A 15,805-nucleotide genomic window follows, 5' to 3' on the forward strand; every position below is an offset into this window, starting at 1 on the left:
CCACCCACGATGGCTTGGGCGTGGATATCAATCTTCATATCTGGCCTACATATGCTGTGTTTGATCAGGATTCCTCAGCGGAACTTCTTCAAGAACTTCACTGTTTTTAGAAAATTTCTCTTACTCGCTCTATATCATTTCTTCTCATGTTCCATATAGTACATACGACCATAGGGTGTGGAAAACAGGGCTTCCCGTCCGCTCAGCCGTACTTAAGCCACACGCCGGGAGGTTAGTAGTTGGGTGGGTGACCACCAGCGAATCCCTTCTGTTGTATGTTTTTATGCTTTTTGCAAATCTAAAATACCTCGAGAATGAGTAGTAGTAGGTAGTATTCGCCTTTTTGTTTGAAAGGATCAGTTGGGAGTGTCTATCAGATGTCAGTCTGTATATATTGCTGCGCTTGTTGTGAAGCATGTTGCAATGACCTTCATTATGCCAGGGCAGCCCCCGTAAGACTGACTACATAGGGTGAGCGGCGTTTCTTCATGATAGTAGTACAATCTCGCTAGGGTTGCGTTTCCACCTATTATGTAACTTTTCCTAACGATCAGTCACAATCCCAGTTATCGAGGGAAATGAAGCAAGCTGGTTGCTGTACTCGGCAAGTGTTTGATTGCCTCATATGCTGCTCGGTAGGGAATTGCTCGCTTCCTTACACAGTATAGGAACGAAGCCCTACGATTCTAACCCTCTGTTATAATTGTGGAATTGCACAGAATTGAGTGTGAAAGATGGGTGCTGTCTTTTCAATGCCTTCATAGCTAATCAGGATGCATCAAACCTCTTACACGCTATGTGAACTTTCACGATACTTTTGAAGACAGTAACAGTTATTATAAACCTGGATACAATTTGTGGTAGAAATAACTATCAGCTTAAACATGTAGACAAAACAATGAGTGAGTAACATACCATTCATACACAGCACTGGATCATTTGCAGGATTTCCATCACTACCTTCGTCCCACGCAATCTTCATAAAGTCCTCCCAATATTCAGTTGCGGAAAGCGGGATACTGTGTGCACTTGATATTGTAAATTATGAATATCTCAGCAATTTGTCAGATAGATCAGCTTGCTGTATGCAGTCCTCATCTTCAAACCTGTTGAGAAGTCGTGGGAAATCAATGAGATATCCGTCCTTATAACACATCCGGCGTTCCGAGTCATTACAGCAAACATCAGATTTAAATAATGACCAGAGGTACTATGGCGTACTTGTCCGATTGTAACTGAGTCAAGGCCGTCGTCATTGGTAATCTTCGCGATATGGCCTACTCGCTATAGACCCAGGGGTCATCATTCTGTGCCATGATCACATTCATCCCTTTTACGTCTTTTGATTTCACCAAAGATAGATGTATTACTAGTTCATTAAGAAAGAGAGATGGGAACAGATATCTTTCTTTGGTTGTAGCCTACTCATTGATGACCCATCGCAATGGGTCAGGCAAAAACAAAGACAATTTTGATAATGAGGCTGAGTCAGACCGCATTGCAATCCAGCCGGAAAAGCATCGCCGGGTGAGGCACAGCGTCCCGATCGCAGCTTTTCGATGGAAAGAACATCACTAGTGCTGATACCAAGATCTTAACTAGCTCAGAGAAGAGCCTATCATTACGATGAGATTTTCGCGATGCCTTCTCGATGGGGAAATCCTGACGTCCAGCCAATTATGACCGGCCAGGCCTCACTGCCTCAAACCCTGACAACATCAATTCCCTGCCACGAGGCTGAGCAGTTCATTGCATATAAGGGCCTCAAATTCCGCAAGAAGAGAATTCTTGTCCCAACCCAGACTTACCACCAACAATGCATTTCTCTCTTTTCTCTCTTCTTTTCGCAGCACCGTGTACATTGGGCCTTGCCCGCCCTTTGTTCTCGAGCACAATCCCTACAGTGCATCTCCCTGATTCCAACGTCTCGTTCAAGGGGACGGCAAGCAATTTGACCGAATCTTTTCTCAACATCCGCTTTGGTGAAGACACGAGCGGGAGCAACCGTTTTGCTCACCCGAAACCTTACAACTATCCCTCCGGCTCTGTGGTGAATGCCACTCAGTCCGGTGCAGCTTGTCCCCAGCAAAAGGACCCTATTGCAGACTTTCCGATCTTTGACAATGTCACCTCCATCTCTGAGGACTGTCTGACACTGCGTGTCGACCGGCCACTCAACACGTCTCCCTCAGCCCGTCTACCAGTTCTCGTCTGGATCTACGGCGGCGGCGACACCATCGGCCAAATCTACGACTCTGCCTATGATCCAAGCCTCCTGGTCTACGGAGCCGCCCAGAAAGATGTCCCCATCATCTACGTTGCGATGAACTACCGTCTCGGCATCTTCGGATTCGCCTCATCATCTGCATTAAACGAATCTGACTCCCTGAACGCCGGTCTGCTGGACCAGCGCTTAGCCCTATGGTGGGTCCAAGAGAACATTGCCGCCTTCGGCGGCGACCCAGACCAGGTCACCATCTTTGGCGAAAGTGACGGCGCAACAGGCGTCGGCCTGCAGCTTACAGCCTATGGCGGCAAAGTGCCCAAAGTGCCCTTCCAGCGCGCAATCATGGAATCAGGCGGCGCCAACGCCGACCCCCGGAACCACCACCAACACCTCAGGCCAACACACAGCCACCCTAACCAACCTGGTCAACTGCACCGCGTCCTCCAGCAGAGAGGAGTTGGAATGCCTGCGTCGTCTCCCAATGAAGACCCTCCTCAACACGGCCTACTCCTACGAAATCTCCCTCAACTCAATGGGCGGCATGGGTGTCTTCATCCCCACAGCCCCTTCATCGTTCATCCCCGATGCCCCCTCGCAGCTTCTCCGAACCGGCCAATTCGCCCGCAACATCGACCTCATCTCCGGATGGTGCGAAAACGACGGCGCGTTTTTCACTTCCAAAACTCTAAACTCCTCATCCGACATCGCCGCCTTCCTCCAAGACAGCTACCCCAACCTCTCCAATGCTACCATCACCAAAGCCCTGGACCTCTACCCCGTTTCAGACTTCTCCCCTGACCCATCCGCAAACATCTCCGCGCACTACTTCCGGGCTAGCCAGATGCATCGCGATTTTGACTTCACCTGTCCCAGTCTCCTGACCATCCAGACGAACGTTAAGTACGCCACTCACCCCCGCCAATGTCTCGAACTACCTCTACGCACTTAACCAAACGGCCTTTGCGGAGGTGTTTGAGTCCTCGGGCATGACGTACTACGGTGTTCCGCACTTCAGTGATATTATGTATCTGTTTAACTCTGTTACCGGTGGTTTGTTCAAGGATATCTCTACCGCATCGGACCGAAAGCTTGCGTCGGAGATGGGTGCTAGCTGGGCTTCGTTTGCGTACTATGGTAATCCGAGCCGTGCTAGGGGTAGTGTTAAGGGATGGGAGCAGGCGTATGCGGTGAATACTAGTTCCACTACGCCGGAGTTGCAGGTCTTGGGTGGTCCGAAGATGAGGTTCACTGGGAGTGGGAAGGAGGCTGCGTATGGTGAGGATTTGGTGAAGAGGTGCGCGTTTTGGAATGATCCGGTTGTGGCGAGTCAGTTGGGGGTGTAAACTATGGTGGTGATGGGTATAAAAATAGGTGCATGCTGCCCTTTATTTATTTATGAGATGATATGAGTTATGCATTATGGACAAAAATATTGATACAATCTTTATATTAGTTATACAGTATACAGAGGGTGGATGCATGGTTATTTTGCACCCTTATCTTGTTTATTAACTACCTTGTTATATACTATGGCTTGTTTTGAATGGTTGTAGTGGGCCATATGAGGGCGTTAATGATTGCTTGCATGGTACCTTTTCTTACTGATGTGAGAAAGGACCCCAGCGAGACCCCGTGATCAAAAAGTAGTAGCTTTTATCTCATCGGTAATACGGCCATGTCGCACACGTGAGAAAGCAAGAATATTTTATCACCTAATATGGAATTTGTTCGTGATTAAATATTGTAATAGGGCCCGGTACGCTTGCCCCATGGCGTCGTGACGATGAACAAGTCCCAACCACCATCCCCGATCAAAAAATGATCTCTAGAATATGATTCTAGCACAAAGCAATACTTAAAACGGGCACAAAGTCTCTTTCTCAATGAAGCATAGCAACAGCATGGTACAGGTAACCATCAATCATGGATCTTAAACTTATTGTATCCGCTCATCCCCTTGCCGTCCATCGACCGACACATCTTCAGAGTTTCCAGAACAGAGTTCGCGATGACGACACCGATCTTTCTACGTCCAAGAAAGCAACCACCAAAGCGATCAGAGTAGGATATGTCCGACTAGCCTTCAGACAATTTAGGTCCAGCTCCAAAGTCCCAGGTTTTGCGCTGCTTCCCTCTCCGAGCCAATTTCCGGGCGGGTTTCCAGACATTGAGAACCGGTTGTCGGCATGCCGAAAACCAGGATATGCAGGGCACTAAGAAAGTTTATTATCATCTTCTATTACTTTATGTAGCGATTTATCTGGAATATAATCATTATACATGAGTACATAATATCAACTGGCTAAGCCAGCAGTGAAGTGTTTCCAACGTCGACTAGTATCTACAGACATAACTCACCATGACGCTCCACAAAGCCCACATACACTACCCCTCAAGACCAGTTACTGTCCTCGGGGCGGGTATTCTAGGTCGTCGGATCGCGGCCGTCTTCCTCGCTGGTTCTTACACTGTGCATCTTTTTGATCCTAATCAGAATGCTCTCTCCGCCGCGGAGTCATTTATTAAATCGTCTGGCGAGGCGTTCACTGTGCTGACGCCTTTGCCACATCCTGACCGGGGAAGGCTGTCTCTTTTTTCTGACATGAAGACTGCGGTTGAGAACGCATGGCTAGTCATGGAGGCAACTCCGGAGCAGCTCCCTTTCAAGATCAAGGTTTTTGAGGAAGTGGATAGATACGTGCCTGGGGATTGTATTCTCGCGTCAAATTCAAGTTCGTTCAAATCAAGGCTTATGGTTCCTGGTTTGAGTGAGGAGAGGAAGAAGAGGGTGATGAATGTACATTTCATGATGCCGCCAGAGATGCGGCCAGTGGAGGTTATGACCTGTGGTTCGACTGAAGAGGAGGTGATGCATGAAATGATGGAGCTGTTGGAGAAATGTGGGATGTGTCCTTTTATGGTGCGGAGGGAAAGTACAGGGTATGACTCGTTTCGATTCTTGAGTTTACGGTGTAGGTGGTGCTATGGTTGAGACTGATGCTGATCTTATGCAGATTTGTATTTGGCCGTTCTTGGGCAGCCATCAAGCGAGAGATCCTTAGTATCCTTGCTGAAGGAGTCAGCACCCCCGATGACATTGACCTACTATGGAAGGAAGTTTTTCAGCGCCCAACAAGTGGCCAACCGTGTCAGCTGATGGATCAGGTTGGCTTGGATACTGTTGCAGCTATTGAAGAGAACTACATCCAGGAAAGGGGGCTGGTTGGGGACAAGACGGTTGATTGGTTACGTGAAAACTACATCAACAAAGGGCGATTGGGCGATAAGTGCGAATCTGGTGGGTTGTATCCCGCCGAGCAGGGGAGCATGTCTGAGAAGCTTTATGTCTTGGATGTTGGTACCGGGGATAATAACGCACTGCGTGATGCAAGGACAGCGGGTCGTGTTCTCGCAGTGTCTCCGAAGAGTGGAAAACGAACTACCCTTGTCAGTGGATTGTCCTATCCAGATGGAATTGATGTTTCTCCTTCTTATGGGCGGATGTTTTGGACGAGCATGGGGCACGCCCTCTCTGCCTGTGACGGGTCTGTGCAGTCGGCTAAGCTCGATGGGAGTGATGTCCACACGCTCCTGAAGCCTGGAACGGTTTATACACCCAAACAGCTCATTGTTGACGATGTGGATCGGAAGTTGTATTTCTGCGATCGCGAGGGAATGAGTGTGCACCGGTGCAACTTTGATGGAACTGATCATCAAATACTGATTCAAACTGGGTCGTTGAAAGTCCCATCAGAAAGGAAAGATATGATGCGGTTTTGCGTGGGTGTGGCCCTTGATCGGGGGACTAGGCGTATTTACTGGACCCAGAAAGGGCCGAGCAAATCCGGAAAGGGGAGAATATTTCGTGCGGGGATTGATATTCCTGCTGGGCAAACAGCCAACAACAGAACTGATGTTGAGTGTCTGTTAGAGGGACGTCCGGAACCGATTGATTTGGAGTACGATATGCAGACGCAAATGCTTTACTGGACGGATCGCGGTGAGCATCCTATGGGGTGCTCCCTGAATCGGGTTGATCTTAGTGGTGATATTGATAAAGAGACACTAGGGGAGAAGGTGGAAATACTCGCGAGACAGTTCCATGAGCCTATTGGATTGAAGTTGACGAAGAATGGGGTTTATGTCACCGACTTGGGTGGATGTGTGTATCTGGTAAGCGGGACGAAGAAGACGGTGGTAACCCAGGGAGAAGGATGTTTCTCAGGACTTGCTATACCGTAATAGTGTCATGACACTCAGTGTGCAACTAACTTACTCGAGCTAAGTCTTTTTATGTCTTTCTTCAAGAATAGATACTTGATAAACCCTGAAAACGCGACACGTCCTTTGAATTATGCAGAATTAACAGTTCCATACATCAACAAGATCCATGCTTTTTCTAGCCTGTTCCCTGTTTCTGATCGGGCTAGCGAACTTTAACATAATAGACTTTGAAACATAGTATCCAGGATTCCTGCCGGATTTATGGACTGCAATTGCCTGATGAACCTCTTGTCAGGAATCACTGGCGAATTCCATCCGAGGCATTACCTGAGCATACTTGGTCTTTCTACCAAGCCACATTGCCAACTTATTGGCGGTTGTTTAGGTTTCACCCCAAATATGATAAAATCGGTGTTAATTGCATCAATAGTCAGAAAGGAGTAATCTCAATGCACAGTGACTTCTCCAATTTGGAGAAATGCATTACTAACGAGGATCACGCATGCCTAGTTAGTCTCTAGTCTGTGGATGAGGTGAACATTTTGCTGAACCTCGGCTTATTTTATGGGGACTATTAACCCGGCCCTATATATTACACAGCTAGACTGGCTTGGTTCATCTTGTTTACTTCTACGTCCTATTCATGATGTTGACCCAGCCAAAAGGCTTCCGATCAATCAGCCGACTTGTCATACTGCCTAGTAAGAGATACATGTCCCACTTTCGCGTTGTCGAGCACACAGCTCGGTGTCAGAATGTTCGACAGCGCCCGGGTGCCGTGAAAGCTGGTCATGAAAACGAGCTGCGACTTGCTGTTAAGCAGTACACCCCCCTCGATAATCCACACCCGAAGGAAGGGGATATCACTATTATTGGGGCGCATGCAAATGCGTTTCCAAAGGTGAGTCAACTCCTTACATTTTAATTTTCAATATGACTAACTTGTGCATAAGGAACTGTACGAACCCCTATGGGATGACCTTTACAAGCAGCTCGCAAGTCAAAACAGACGCATCCGATCAATTTGGATTGCAGATGTTGCTCAACAGGGACAGAGTGGTGTTTTGAATGAAGCCATCTTAGGCCATGATCGTGAGCTCTCGTCCCGCACCGCACAAGCTATTTGAATATTCTTTGACGCCATTCTAGCCGACTGGCTCGATCACGGGCGTGATCTTCTGTTCATGATAAATCAATTTCAGGACCAGATCCCTCAACCACTTGTTGGCATCGGTCACAGTATGGGTGGAATGCAGCTGTGAGTATCCTCGATCCGCTCAAAGCGCCCATTTCTCATGGATGATAATCCAGAGCCCACCTGTCTTTATTGCACCCATCCCTATTCGAGGGTCTTATTCTGCTCGACCCGGTAATACAGCGCGAAAACCCAGGCCGCAAATTCGCCCAGACATCTACTTTCAGACGAGACATATGGCCCTCACGCGAGCAAGCAGCAGCGAAATTCAAGTCAAATCCATTCTATCGGACGTGGGGTCCCCGCGTTTTCGACAAATGGATCCAGTACGGGCTACGAGACCTTCCCACCCCATTACACCCCATCACAGACGAAACTGGACCATCAGCCGTTACGTTGACTACAACCAAAGCACAGGAGCTATTCTACTTCGTACGGCCTTCGTATGTTGACGAGCGATCCGGACTTCCCCGCGGTAACCCTGAGGAGGAAATGCATCCGGATGACCACGATGCTGATTATCCCTTTTACCGACCTGAGTCGGCATGGATGTTTCGTCGACTGCCTCATCTGAAACCACCTATTCTCTATCTGTTTGGGGAACGGTCGGATCTGTCTTCTCCGATTGCCCGTCGGGACAAAGTGGTAACAACCGGTACGGGTCTGGGAGGTAGTGGGGGCGCAGCGCGGGGACTTGTTGAGGAAATTGTGCTACCCAGTGGCCATATGTTTCCAATGGAGCTGGTAAAAGAAACTGCTGAAGCTAGCGCGGCGTTTATTGACAAGAGGTTATCTGATTGGGAGTCGAGGGTTGCGACGTTTCGCAGGGCGTGGGAGGGAGTGCCTCATCATGAACGGCTGAGCATTGATGGGCAGTGGGAGAGAAATATCAGTGGCTCTTCAAAGCTCTAAGTGGTTCAATGATTTTATTCTGATCTTTGGGATTATGACTGACAGGTGAGAACTGTTGTGAGGCTGCGGTTAGTTGCGGGAAACGCAGGGCGTATACCGATGTCACTCATAAGGCGCGGAACCGTGGAACACTCCCGACGGTCCAAGCTGATCAACAATGCCCAATAATCAACAATCAAATCAAGTCAAGGATTTCTTACCCCTCTGACCTATCCTCTAGTCGAAGGGGGTATCCCTTTTTTGCATCCTTTCTATTATGTACTTTTGAGTAGTTGCTCCTATATTCAACCAACTTTAGGTAATCGTATTCTCGACAGTACTCATCTGGAACGGAAGTATCTAGGATCACTGCTATACAGATACAAGATCTTCAACCTACATCAAACACCCAATCCATTCCTTCGTAGAAACCAAATCATCCCTTATATCCCACCCTCCACCACATCCCACTATCCATCCCTCACAATTAACCTACATCCCCCCAATCACCTTCCCAACGGCACTCATATCCTCCCCACCCAATCCCCCTTGGACAGCCCTCCCATACAACCCCCCACAAACATCCATCAACGGACACTCCACCCCGACCTCCCTCGCAGCAGCCCTAATCAACTCCGTACTATTAAAACAATCCCTTATCGCCGCCTGAGCCTCCCAATCCCCCCTAAGCATCTTCTCGACCTTCACCCCCGAATACCTCGACGCCATCGGCCCCGCCGCAAGCACCCTTCCCCACGCCTCCAAATCCAACCCCTGCGCCTTCGCCAGATTCATCGACTCCGCCAACCCCGCCGTCAAAGTAATCAGCAACGTATTAACCGCATACTTCATCTTCAGCCCGGACCCTATCTCCCTCCCACAGTACACCGCAGCACAAGTCAACGGCTTAACAACAGGCTTCACGACCGTTTCCACGACGTCAGGATCCCCCGCTATCATGCCAACGAGCTGTCCTTGCTCAGCGGGCACTTTGCTCCCGCTGACGGGCATTTCGATGTATTTTCCGCCGGCGGAGTGGATGATGGTCGAGAGGTGTTGGCTGTAGGAGACGGGGACGGAGCTGGTGTTGATGAGGATTTTGTCTCTGAGGGAGGAGAGGAAAGAGGTGGTTAGGATGGAGTCGATTGCGGGCGCGTTGAAGAGCATCGTGAAGATTATGTCGGAGTTGAGGGCTACGGCTGTTGGGGTGGGTGCGAAGCGGGCGGTTGGGCTGGAGGTCTTGAGAGCGTGGAATTTGTTGGCGCTGCGGTTCCAGGCTGTTAGCGCGTAGTGTTTTGAGAGGTTTATCGCCATGGGTGTGCCCATCACGCCGAGGCCGAGGAAGCCGAGGCGCATGTTGGGGGTGGTGTGAGGTAGGTTGTTTCAATGTAGGGTTGGTGTGACTATGCAAATAGGATAGAATGAGTGGTGTAGGGATTATGAGCGAGTCTGGTATCTGAGCAGTACGGTGTGTAGAAGAAGAAGAAGAGAGTTTAGGAATATACTTGTCAGAGTATAGAGTAATGGACCGTTTTCAACCGTGCCAGGAACTACTACTAAGTGCTGGTCAAGTATAGGGCGTGAGCGGGGAGCGGAACTTCGGGCGTAAAGTTTGATTGGTTCGGAGTATCAATGTATCTTGTAGCAAAACATGCTCCACACCAGATTAGGGTTTTCTGGGAACCGGAGTTTAGACGCATGATATTGCAGAGATCGCCGCAGCTGATTTTCGGGAGTCTCAAAAGCAAAGGAGAGACACAACACTCAATCAAGGTGTAAACCCTATAGCTGCGGTTGTGGTGGATGTCATAGTCAAGGGGGAGGGGTGCGGCACAATTAGTGAGAATAGGCCGTGTCCATTGAGTATTCATCATATTTATCGGAGTTCCTCAATAGGCAACCAGTATATTAGAATAGAACTACCATTGAAACACCATTTTCGGTTTCATAATTCATTCGTATACATGATATCACTAAGTAGCCCACCCAATACCAGCCTATTTCAAATAGAACGCCAGGTCCGCCCCTTCTGCTCTCTCCCACTCCAGCTCGCCATTAGAAAGATAGGCAAAAGGGTTAGCGTTATTTTGGTAGCGGATATCAAAGTCCTCGCCGCGGATGGTAGAGATAGCCTCTGCAGTTATCATACGTGTCAGCGCAATTGGTGAAACACCTAGGGTATAGATGAAGGCTGGTTTACCTTTGAAGTGAAGAACACTGCCAGGATACATGGCTGTGACAGCCGAGCCATTATTGTACCAGGCAGTGCATCCTGAGCTCCAGACGGTGTGTTTCAGGTTTGCCTGGACATGGCGGTTATAGAGCTGGTTTGCGGAGTCGGATACGACAACGGAGCTAGGCATTGTTAGTGGTTGAGAAAGTCTCATTATAGGTAGAAGGTGTGCTCTCACTGAATATCTTCCCGGGCAATCTTCTTCACCCACTGCAGAATGTAGTCCGCAGTCCAGGCTAGCATTTGAGGGACGCTTCCATGACCAATAGGGCAGTTAGGCCCGGCGAACATGAAATAGTTGGGGCTGCCGGGACAGCAGATGGAGAAATATGCTTCCGGGGTCGTCTTCCAGTCGTTGGCCAGCTGACGACCATTACGGCCTACCATCTCCCAGCCCGGGATGAAGGTGGTGTCGAAACCCGTGGCGCAGACAATGAGGTCAAATTCCTCCTCACCTTGGGCGGTCTGGATGCCAGTCTTGGTGATGCTCTCAATGGAATCAAAGCACCACTCTGCGTTGGGCTCCTGCATGGCTTCTAGATATCCGTCTCCGGGGCTAAGACGACGACATCCGATAGCAGTGTCGGGGATGAGTTTCTTGATTAGGTGTGGGTTCTTGCTAAGACGCTGTCTCATTAGTTGTTCGGTGGCGGTGTATAGCATCTGATTGTAGATAGATTCCTTGAGCATCAGCTTGTAGACGGTATTGACTCTGTGCGTAAGAGGTTAGTAGTAGATCGCCCAATGATTGAATGTTAACGTACGAACGTTCAATAAACTTCCTGTACTCCAGAAAACCTTCAGGGTCATCCCGAAATCGGGCCTTTTCTTCGTCAGTGTATACAAAGTTGGTACCCATTCCATCCCTGGTCGTGTCCGGGCACAAATTGACCGACACCCATGTTGGCTGGCGAATGTAGTTGACAATCCTGGCAGCCTTAGGCTGCAGCGCAGGCACAATCTGGATCCCCGAGGAGCCATTACCAATGACAGCGATCTTCTTGCCGGACCAGTCGTAGGCCGCATCCCAGCCCGCTGTGTGGAGGAGCTTGCCCTCAAACCGGTTCAGACCTTCAATCTTGGGCATCTTCCACCGATTGAGGATGCCTCCGGCATTGATGAGAATATCTGCTTCATCGTAGACAGTTGTGTCATTCTTATTCAGCTCCAGGGCCCATTTACCCCGTTCCTCGTTCCAAAGAGACTTGACAAGTCGAGTGTTGAAGACGATCTTCTCTCTCAGTCCGTACTTCTCAGTTGTCGATCGGATGTATTCCTCGATTTCCGGGCCCTTGGCATAGCTTTGCGACCAGGACGGATTGGGCTCAAAGGGAAACACATAACTGTGAGCAGGCACGTCGCAGCCCACACCAGGGTAGATGTTCTCAAACCAAGTACCCCCTACCTCGGGGTTCTTTTCATAGATGGTGAAGTCAACAAACTCAAGAGGCTGCTCGTGTTTGAGCTTGTGTGCAAGGATTAGTCCCGAAAAGCCCGCTCCAATGCAGACGGCTCTGAGTTTTCGGGGAGTGAAAGCAAACCGCTTGGGATCTACAGCATATGCTGTGGATTCAGTAGGGACAGACTCTCTGGATGGCATGGTGATGGCAAAGAAATCCTCAAATTTGCGAGAGGGGTTGCAGACACGCAGGTTCGCTCTCGCAATAGCCAAGGATTTGAAACAGGGGACATCCTTACTAATTATATGATATCCTCGCAGTGCTTTGGTTTCCGGTTTTCCCCCCGGCCGTAGCCTTATAGTATCAGGAACTAACAGGCCGGTCTAAGTTAGTGGTTACCCTAATGGGTAAGTCTACAGGCCCGATTGATTCGCAGGATGATAAATTAGCGCAAAATCCATTCAGCGAGTCTACCAATACAGTACGACGTGGGAGGTGATTGAAAGAGATTTGTGTTGGCGGGAGGATCCCGCACCTGTCAGACGTTAAATCTCGCTGGAATCTAACGTCAAAACGGCCGGATTGAGCCTTCGAGATGGCAAAAGGCACCGGGAGTCAAGCCACCCCGCTGTCAAAGACACGGACCCGCCGGCCCGCCTGGTTTGGGGCCGACGGGGCTGTCAGGAAAGGGGCTGGAAGGATCGCTAGAGCATCCTAGCGCCGTGCCATATCCGAAGACTTGAATGTGATTGACGGCTTTGGCTCACTAGATGCACTGCAGCCTATTATTGAACAGGGTCGTGTGTTGTAACAGGTTTCTATCTTAAGGGCCCGGTGGTACATTCAAGTCCGCTCGAAATGTCTTACTCTGCAAGTGGCAAGAGGCATGTCCAACAGTGTCTTCGGAGATCCTCCTCCAGGGACGGACTTGACAGCCAGCCGGCGTGGAGTGAACAATGCAGCTGTTAGTGTCACATACGTGCTGGCGGCCATCGCCATTGCCTTTCGATTTCTCGCGAGAACGCGGGTGCAACAAGCTTCCATTGCCGCGGATGATTGGATGATAGTTGCTGCTTTGGTACGTACTTGTGACCATTTCTCAGTCACGACATGGATATACTGATGATTATATTGGTTGCAGCTGTCTGTGACTGCGAATTTCGTCTCCACCATTATCGGTTCGTTCGCCAGATCAAACGCCAAGAAAGCGTACTGACCAGCCCTCTTCAGGAGGCTACTATGGCCTTGGAAAGCATGTATGGGCTATACCCCTAGACGATGTGATCAAGGTGGTGCAGATTCTGTTCGCATATGTCCTCAAATACGTCGTTACCGTGCCCTTGATCAAGCTCTCGGTCATCCTCTTCTACCGTCGCATTTTCGGAATGAACAAGGCGATGTGGCTCTGCGTCGCATTGACCATCGGATATTGGTTTTCTTGCACCGTCGCCTTCCTCGTCTGTTGCCGGCCTGTCTCATACTATTGGACGCAGTATGCTGATCCCGCTGGTGGCCGCTGCGTCTACAGTCTTTACCCATTCTATATTGGAAATGCCGCTGTGAACGTGACGACGGACGTGATCATTCTGCTGGTGCCCATGCCTCTTATCTGAAGGCTTCAAATGCGAACCACCCAGAAGGTTTTGGTCTGCAGCATTTTCCTACTTGGCAGCTTGTATGTCGTGCTAAACCCCGCCTTTCCATTCCCATGGCTCATCCTGTCTGGAAACTGATACAAAAACGCTGTTTGCAGTGTCTGCGTGGCGAGTCTCATTCGAATCTATTACATGACATTTCTAAGCAGATCCGTGGATATCACCTGGATCATGGGTAATGTCTTCATCTGGTCCAGTGTGGAGCCGTGCATCGGGATTGTCTGTGCCTGTCTGCCTACCTTGCAACCCCTGCTGCGCTACGCCAATCAGCGGATATTCGGCTCGCGTGTGGGGAGATATCTAGGTAGCTCGGAGAATGAACTATCCAGTCAAAATAAGAATGCCCCCGTGAGGAGGCCCAGGGATTGGGACGAAAGTCTGCTTGCAATACAGACTGTTCGGGTTGAGATGGACTCTATGCGCAGGGACGACGAGAGTGAAGAAGGCAGAATCATGGTTGAGACCGACTTCCAAGTAATCGAGGAGAGCAAAAGGGCGTTATAATACCACTGGCGTAAACGGATGACGATTCCGTTGTGTCACTCTAAATGTAGCTGGGCGAGTGGCAGTTGATCATCGTCAGGATTTCCAGCTAGATGGCACGCTACAAATAGAACAGTGATCCAAAAGTAGACATGAACATAAGTTACTACAATGTCGCATCACATCATTAACGATGATGCGTCTGGATATCAAAATTTTATAGTATGTACGACTGGCTCGCTTCACTAGATCTGACACCATAGCCCGTTAGCGATGTGACACACGGTAGGGACAGAAAAATAACAGAGTGAAGCCCATCCATCATTAGTCCTGCTAGTAGCCTTCCTCTTCGCCCTGCTGGTAGACGTGTCGTGAACGTCCAGGGTCTTTGCGCATCTGCTGGCCAGAGCCAGTAAAGCCCACTACTACAGTCAGTCTCCTATCACGCGTAGTCTAGCGGAAGAGCCCACTCACCTCGGGCATTTACTCCATCGCCCGTGCGGAACATGCTCTCCTTGCGACCCAATTTACCCTTGCTGGCAAAATCCTTCCACTTCATCTTGCCCGCCTCGAGCTCCCGCGTAGCCTTCACCTTCCGGGGCACCTTGGCCGGGCGCGCCGGCCCATCGCTCACCTTGCTCGGCTCCTTACGCGCCTGGTTGGCCAACGCGGGATTAATGTCCGCGGCGGCGGAGATCACGCTCGAGTGGGGTGGCGGCGGCGCCGGAGATTGTGATGAGGAATTGCCTGAGCTTGCATCAGCCTTGCGCTTTCGCGAGTCATTGCCGGAGATGGGCCTGATGTTTTTGGAGGTTAGATTTTCCACCGTCCCATAGGACTTGAACGAGACAAGATACACGGGGTTGCTCGCAGAGCCGGTGATGGAGGTGATACGCGCTGGGTAGAACGAGTTGTCGCCCGACACCCACCGGGCGAGAACGTGCTCGTTGACGGAAAAGGAGGTCTGAGTTGACGGTTCGTCCGTTTGTTCGACCGTCGGTTTGCGGTATGTTGGTTGAGAAGCGTAAGAATCCTTGGCCCTGTTGTCCTTGGCCGCGGACGCCGGCGGCTGGGACACGGGAGGCGCGGGAGGTTTGAGTTCGGCAATGGATGTTTCGGTGAGGTTTATAAGTTCTTCCAGCTCAGTTTTGAGACTCTGCAATTCCGTGTTGTCTGGGTCTACCTGCAAACTCGATTGGACGGTTTCAAGCTGGGAGAGCGACGGTTAGTCACGGACGGACGGTGATGGCTATGTAGGCGCGTACCTGGAGCTTAAACTCCTTGACCTCTGCCTCCAGGGCAGCGACGTCCGACATTGTTGTGTTATTAGAAGCAGTAAAGAAAGAAGATGGTTAACTCCTGCGGGAAACCAAAGGATGAAAGAATGGCGAGTGGGCAGGATGATGGCAGTGGTTGTGGTGGAGTGGCGGTCGGGCTGGAGCAAATCTGAGGTTTTGCAGATAAGAGAAGTCGCCTTTGGGGATAAGACTGGGCTGT

The 15,805-nt window shown here is 50.0% G+C and overlaps 7 protein-coding genes across 7 annotated transcripts; 4 read left to right on the top strand and 3 right to left on the bottom strand.

The window, feature by feature from the left end:
• Positions 1–1,816: 1,816 nt before the first annotated feature.
• Positions 1,817–3,570, top strand: BO88DRAFT_461105 (carboxylesterase; the record flags this gene model as incomplete). Its single annotated transcript, XM_025711134.1, has 3 exons — positions 1,817–2,548; positions 2,580–3,122; positions 3,196–3,570. 3 exons carry the CDS (start codon positions 1,817–1,819, stop codon positions 3,568–3,570), a joined length of 1,650 nt encoding a protein of 549 aa, XP_025568903.1.
• A 1,016-nt stretch (positions 3,571–4,586) lies between these two features.
• BO88DRAFT_421415 (NAD(P)-binding protein) lies at positions 4,587–6,469 on the top strand (the record flags this gene model as incomplete). The annotated part of the gene is made up of 2 exons (XM_025708509.1): positions 4,587–5,167; positions 5,242–6,469. The coding sequence occupies 2 exons, from the start codon at positions 4,587–4,589 to the stop codon at positions 6,467–6,469; spliced, it is 1,809 nt and encodes a 602-aa protein (XP_025568904.1).
• Positions 6,470–7,163: 694 nt separating this feature from the next.
• BO88DRAFT_379047 (alpha/beta hydrolase) lies at positions 7,164–8,558 on the top strand (the record flags this gene model as incomplete). The annotated part of the gene is made up of 4 exons (XM_025704464.1): positions 7,164–7,352; positions 7,405–7,543; positions 7,601–7,709; positions 7,763–8,558. The coding sequence occupies 4 exons, from the start codon at positions 7,164–7,166 to the stop codon at positions 8,556–8,558; spliced, it is 1,233 nt and encodes a 410-aa protein (XP_025568905.1).
• Positions 8,559–9,029: 471 nt separating this feature from the next.
• BO88DRAFT_484046 (NAD(P)-dependent oxidoreductase) lies at positions 9,030–10,016 on the bottom strand (the record flags this gene model as incomplete). Its single annotated transcript, XM_025712262.1, has 1 exon — positions 9,030–10,016. Exon 1 carries the CDS (start codon positions 9,891–9,893, stop codon positions 9,030–9,032), a length of 864 nt encoding a protein of 287 aa, XP_025568906.1. The 5' UTR covers positions 9,894–10,016.
• A 518-nt stretch (positions 10,017–10,534) lies between these two features.
• BO88DRAFT_329520 (flavin-containing monooxygenase) lies at positions 10,535–12,370 on the bottom strand (the record flags this gene model as incomplete). Its single annotated transcript, XM_025702601.1, has 4 exons — positions 10,535–10,671; positions 10,738–10,892; positions 10,949–11,482; positions 11,535–12,370. The coding sequence occupies 4 exons, from the start codon at positions 12,368–12,370 to the stop codon at positions 10,535–10,537; spliced, it is 1,662 nt and encodes a 553-aa protein (XP_025568907.1).
• Positions 12,371–13,056: 686 nt separating this feature from the next.
• On the top strand, positions 13,057–14,329 carry BO88DRAFT_421420 (putative integral membrane protein Pth11-like; the record flags this gene model as incomplete). The annotated part of the gene is made up of 4 exons (XM_025708510.1): positions 13,057–13,272; positions 13,391–13,762; positions 13,808–13,845; positions 13,924–14,329. The coding sequence occupies 4 exons, from the start codon at positions 13,057–13,059 to the stop codon at positions 14,327–14,329; spliced, it is 1,032 nt and encodes a 343-aa protein (XP_025568908.1).
• A 112-nt stretch (positions 14,330–14,441) lies between these two features.
• On the bottom strand, positions 14,442–15,624 carry BO88DRAFT_461116 (uncharacterized protein; the record flags this gene model as incomplete). Its single annotated transcript, XM_025711135.1, has 3 exons — positions 14,442–14,730; positions 14,783–15,518; positions 15,574–15,624. The coding sequence occupies 3 exons, from the start codon at positions 15,622–15,624 to the stop codon at positions 14,642–14,644; spliced, it is 876 nt and encodes a 291-aa protein (XP_025568909.1). The 3' UTR covers positions 14,442–14,641.
• Between the last annotated feature and the right edge of the window lie 181 nt (positions 15,625–15,805).

The sequence above is a fragment of the Aspergillus vadensis genome (genome assembly GCF_003184925.1).
Source record: "Aspergillus vadensis CBS 113365 unplaced genomic scaffold BO88scaffold_1, whole genome shotgun sequence".
Taxonomy (NCBI): domain Eukaryota; kingdom Fungi; phylum Ascomycota; class Eurotiomycetes; order Eurotiales; family Aspergillaceae; genus Aspergillus; species Aspergillus vadensis.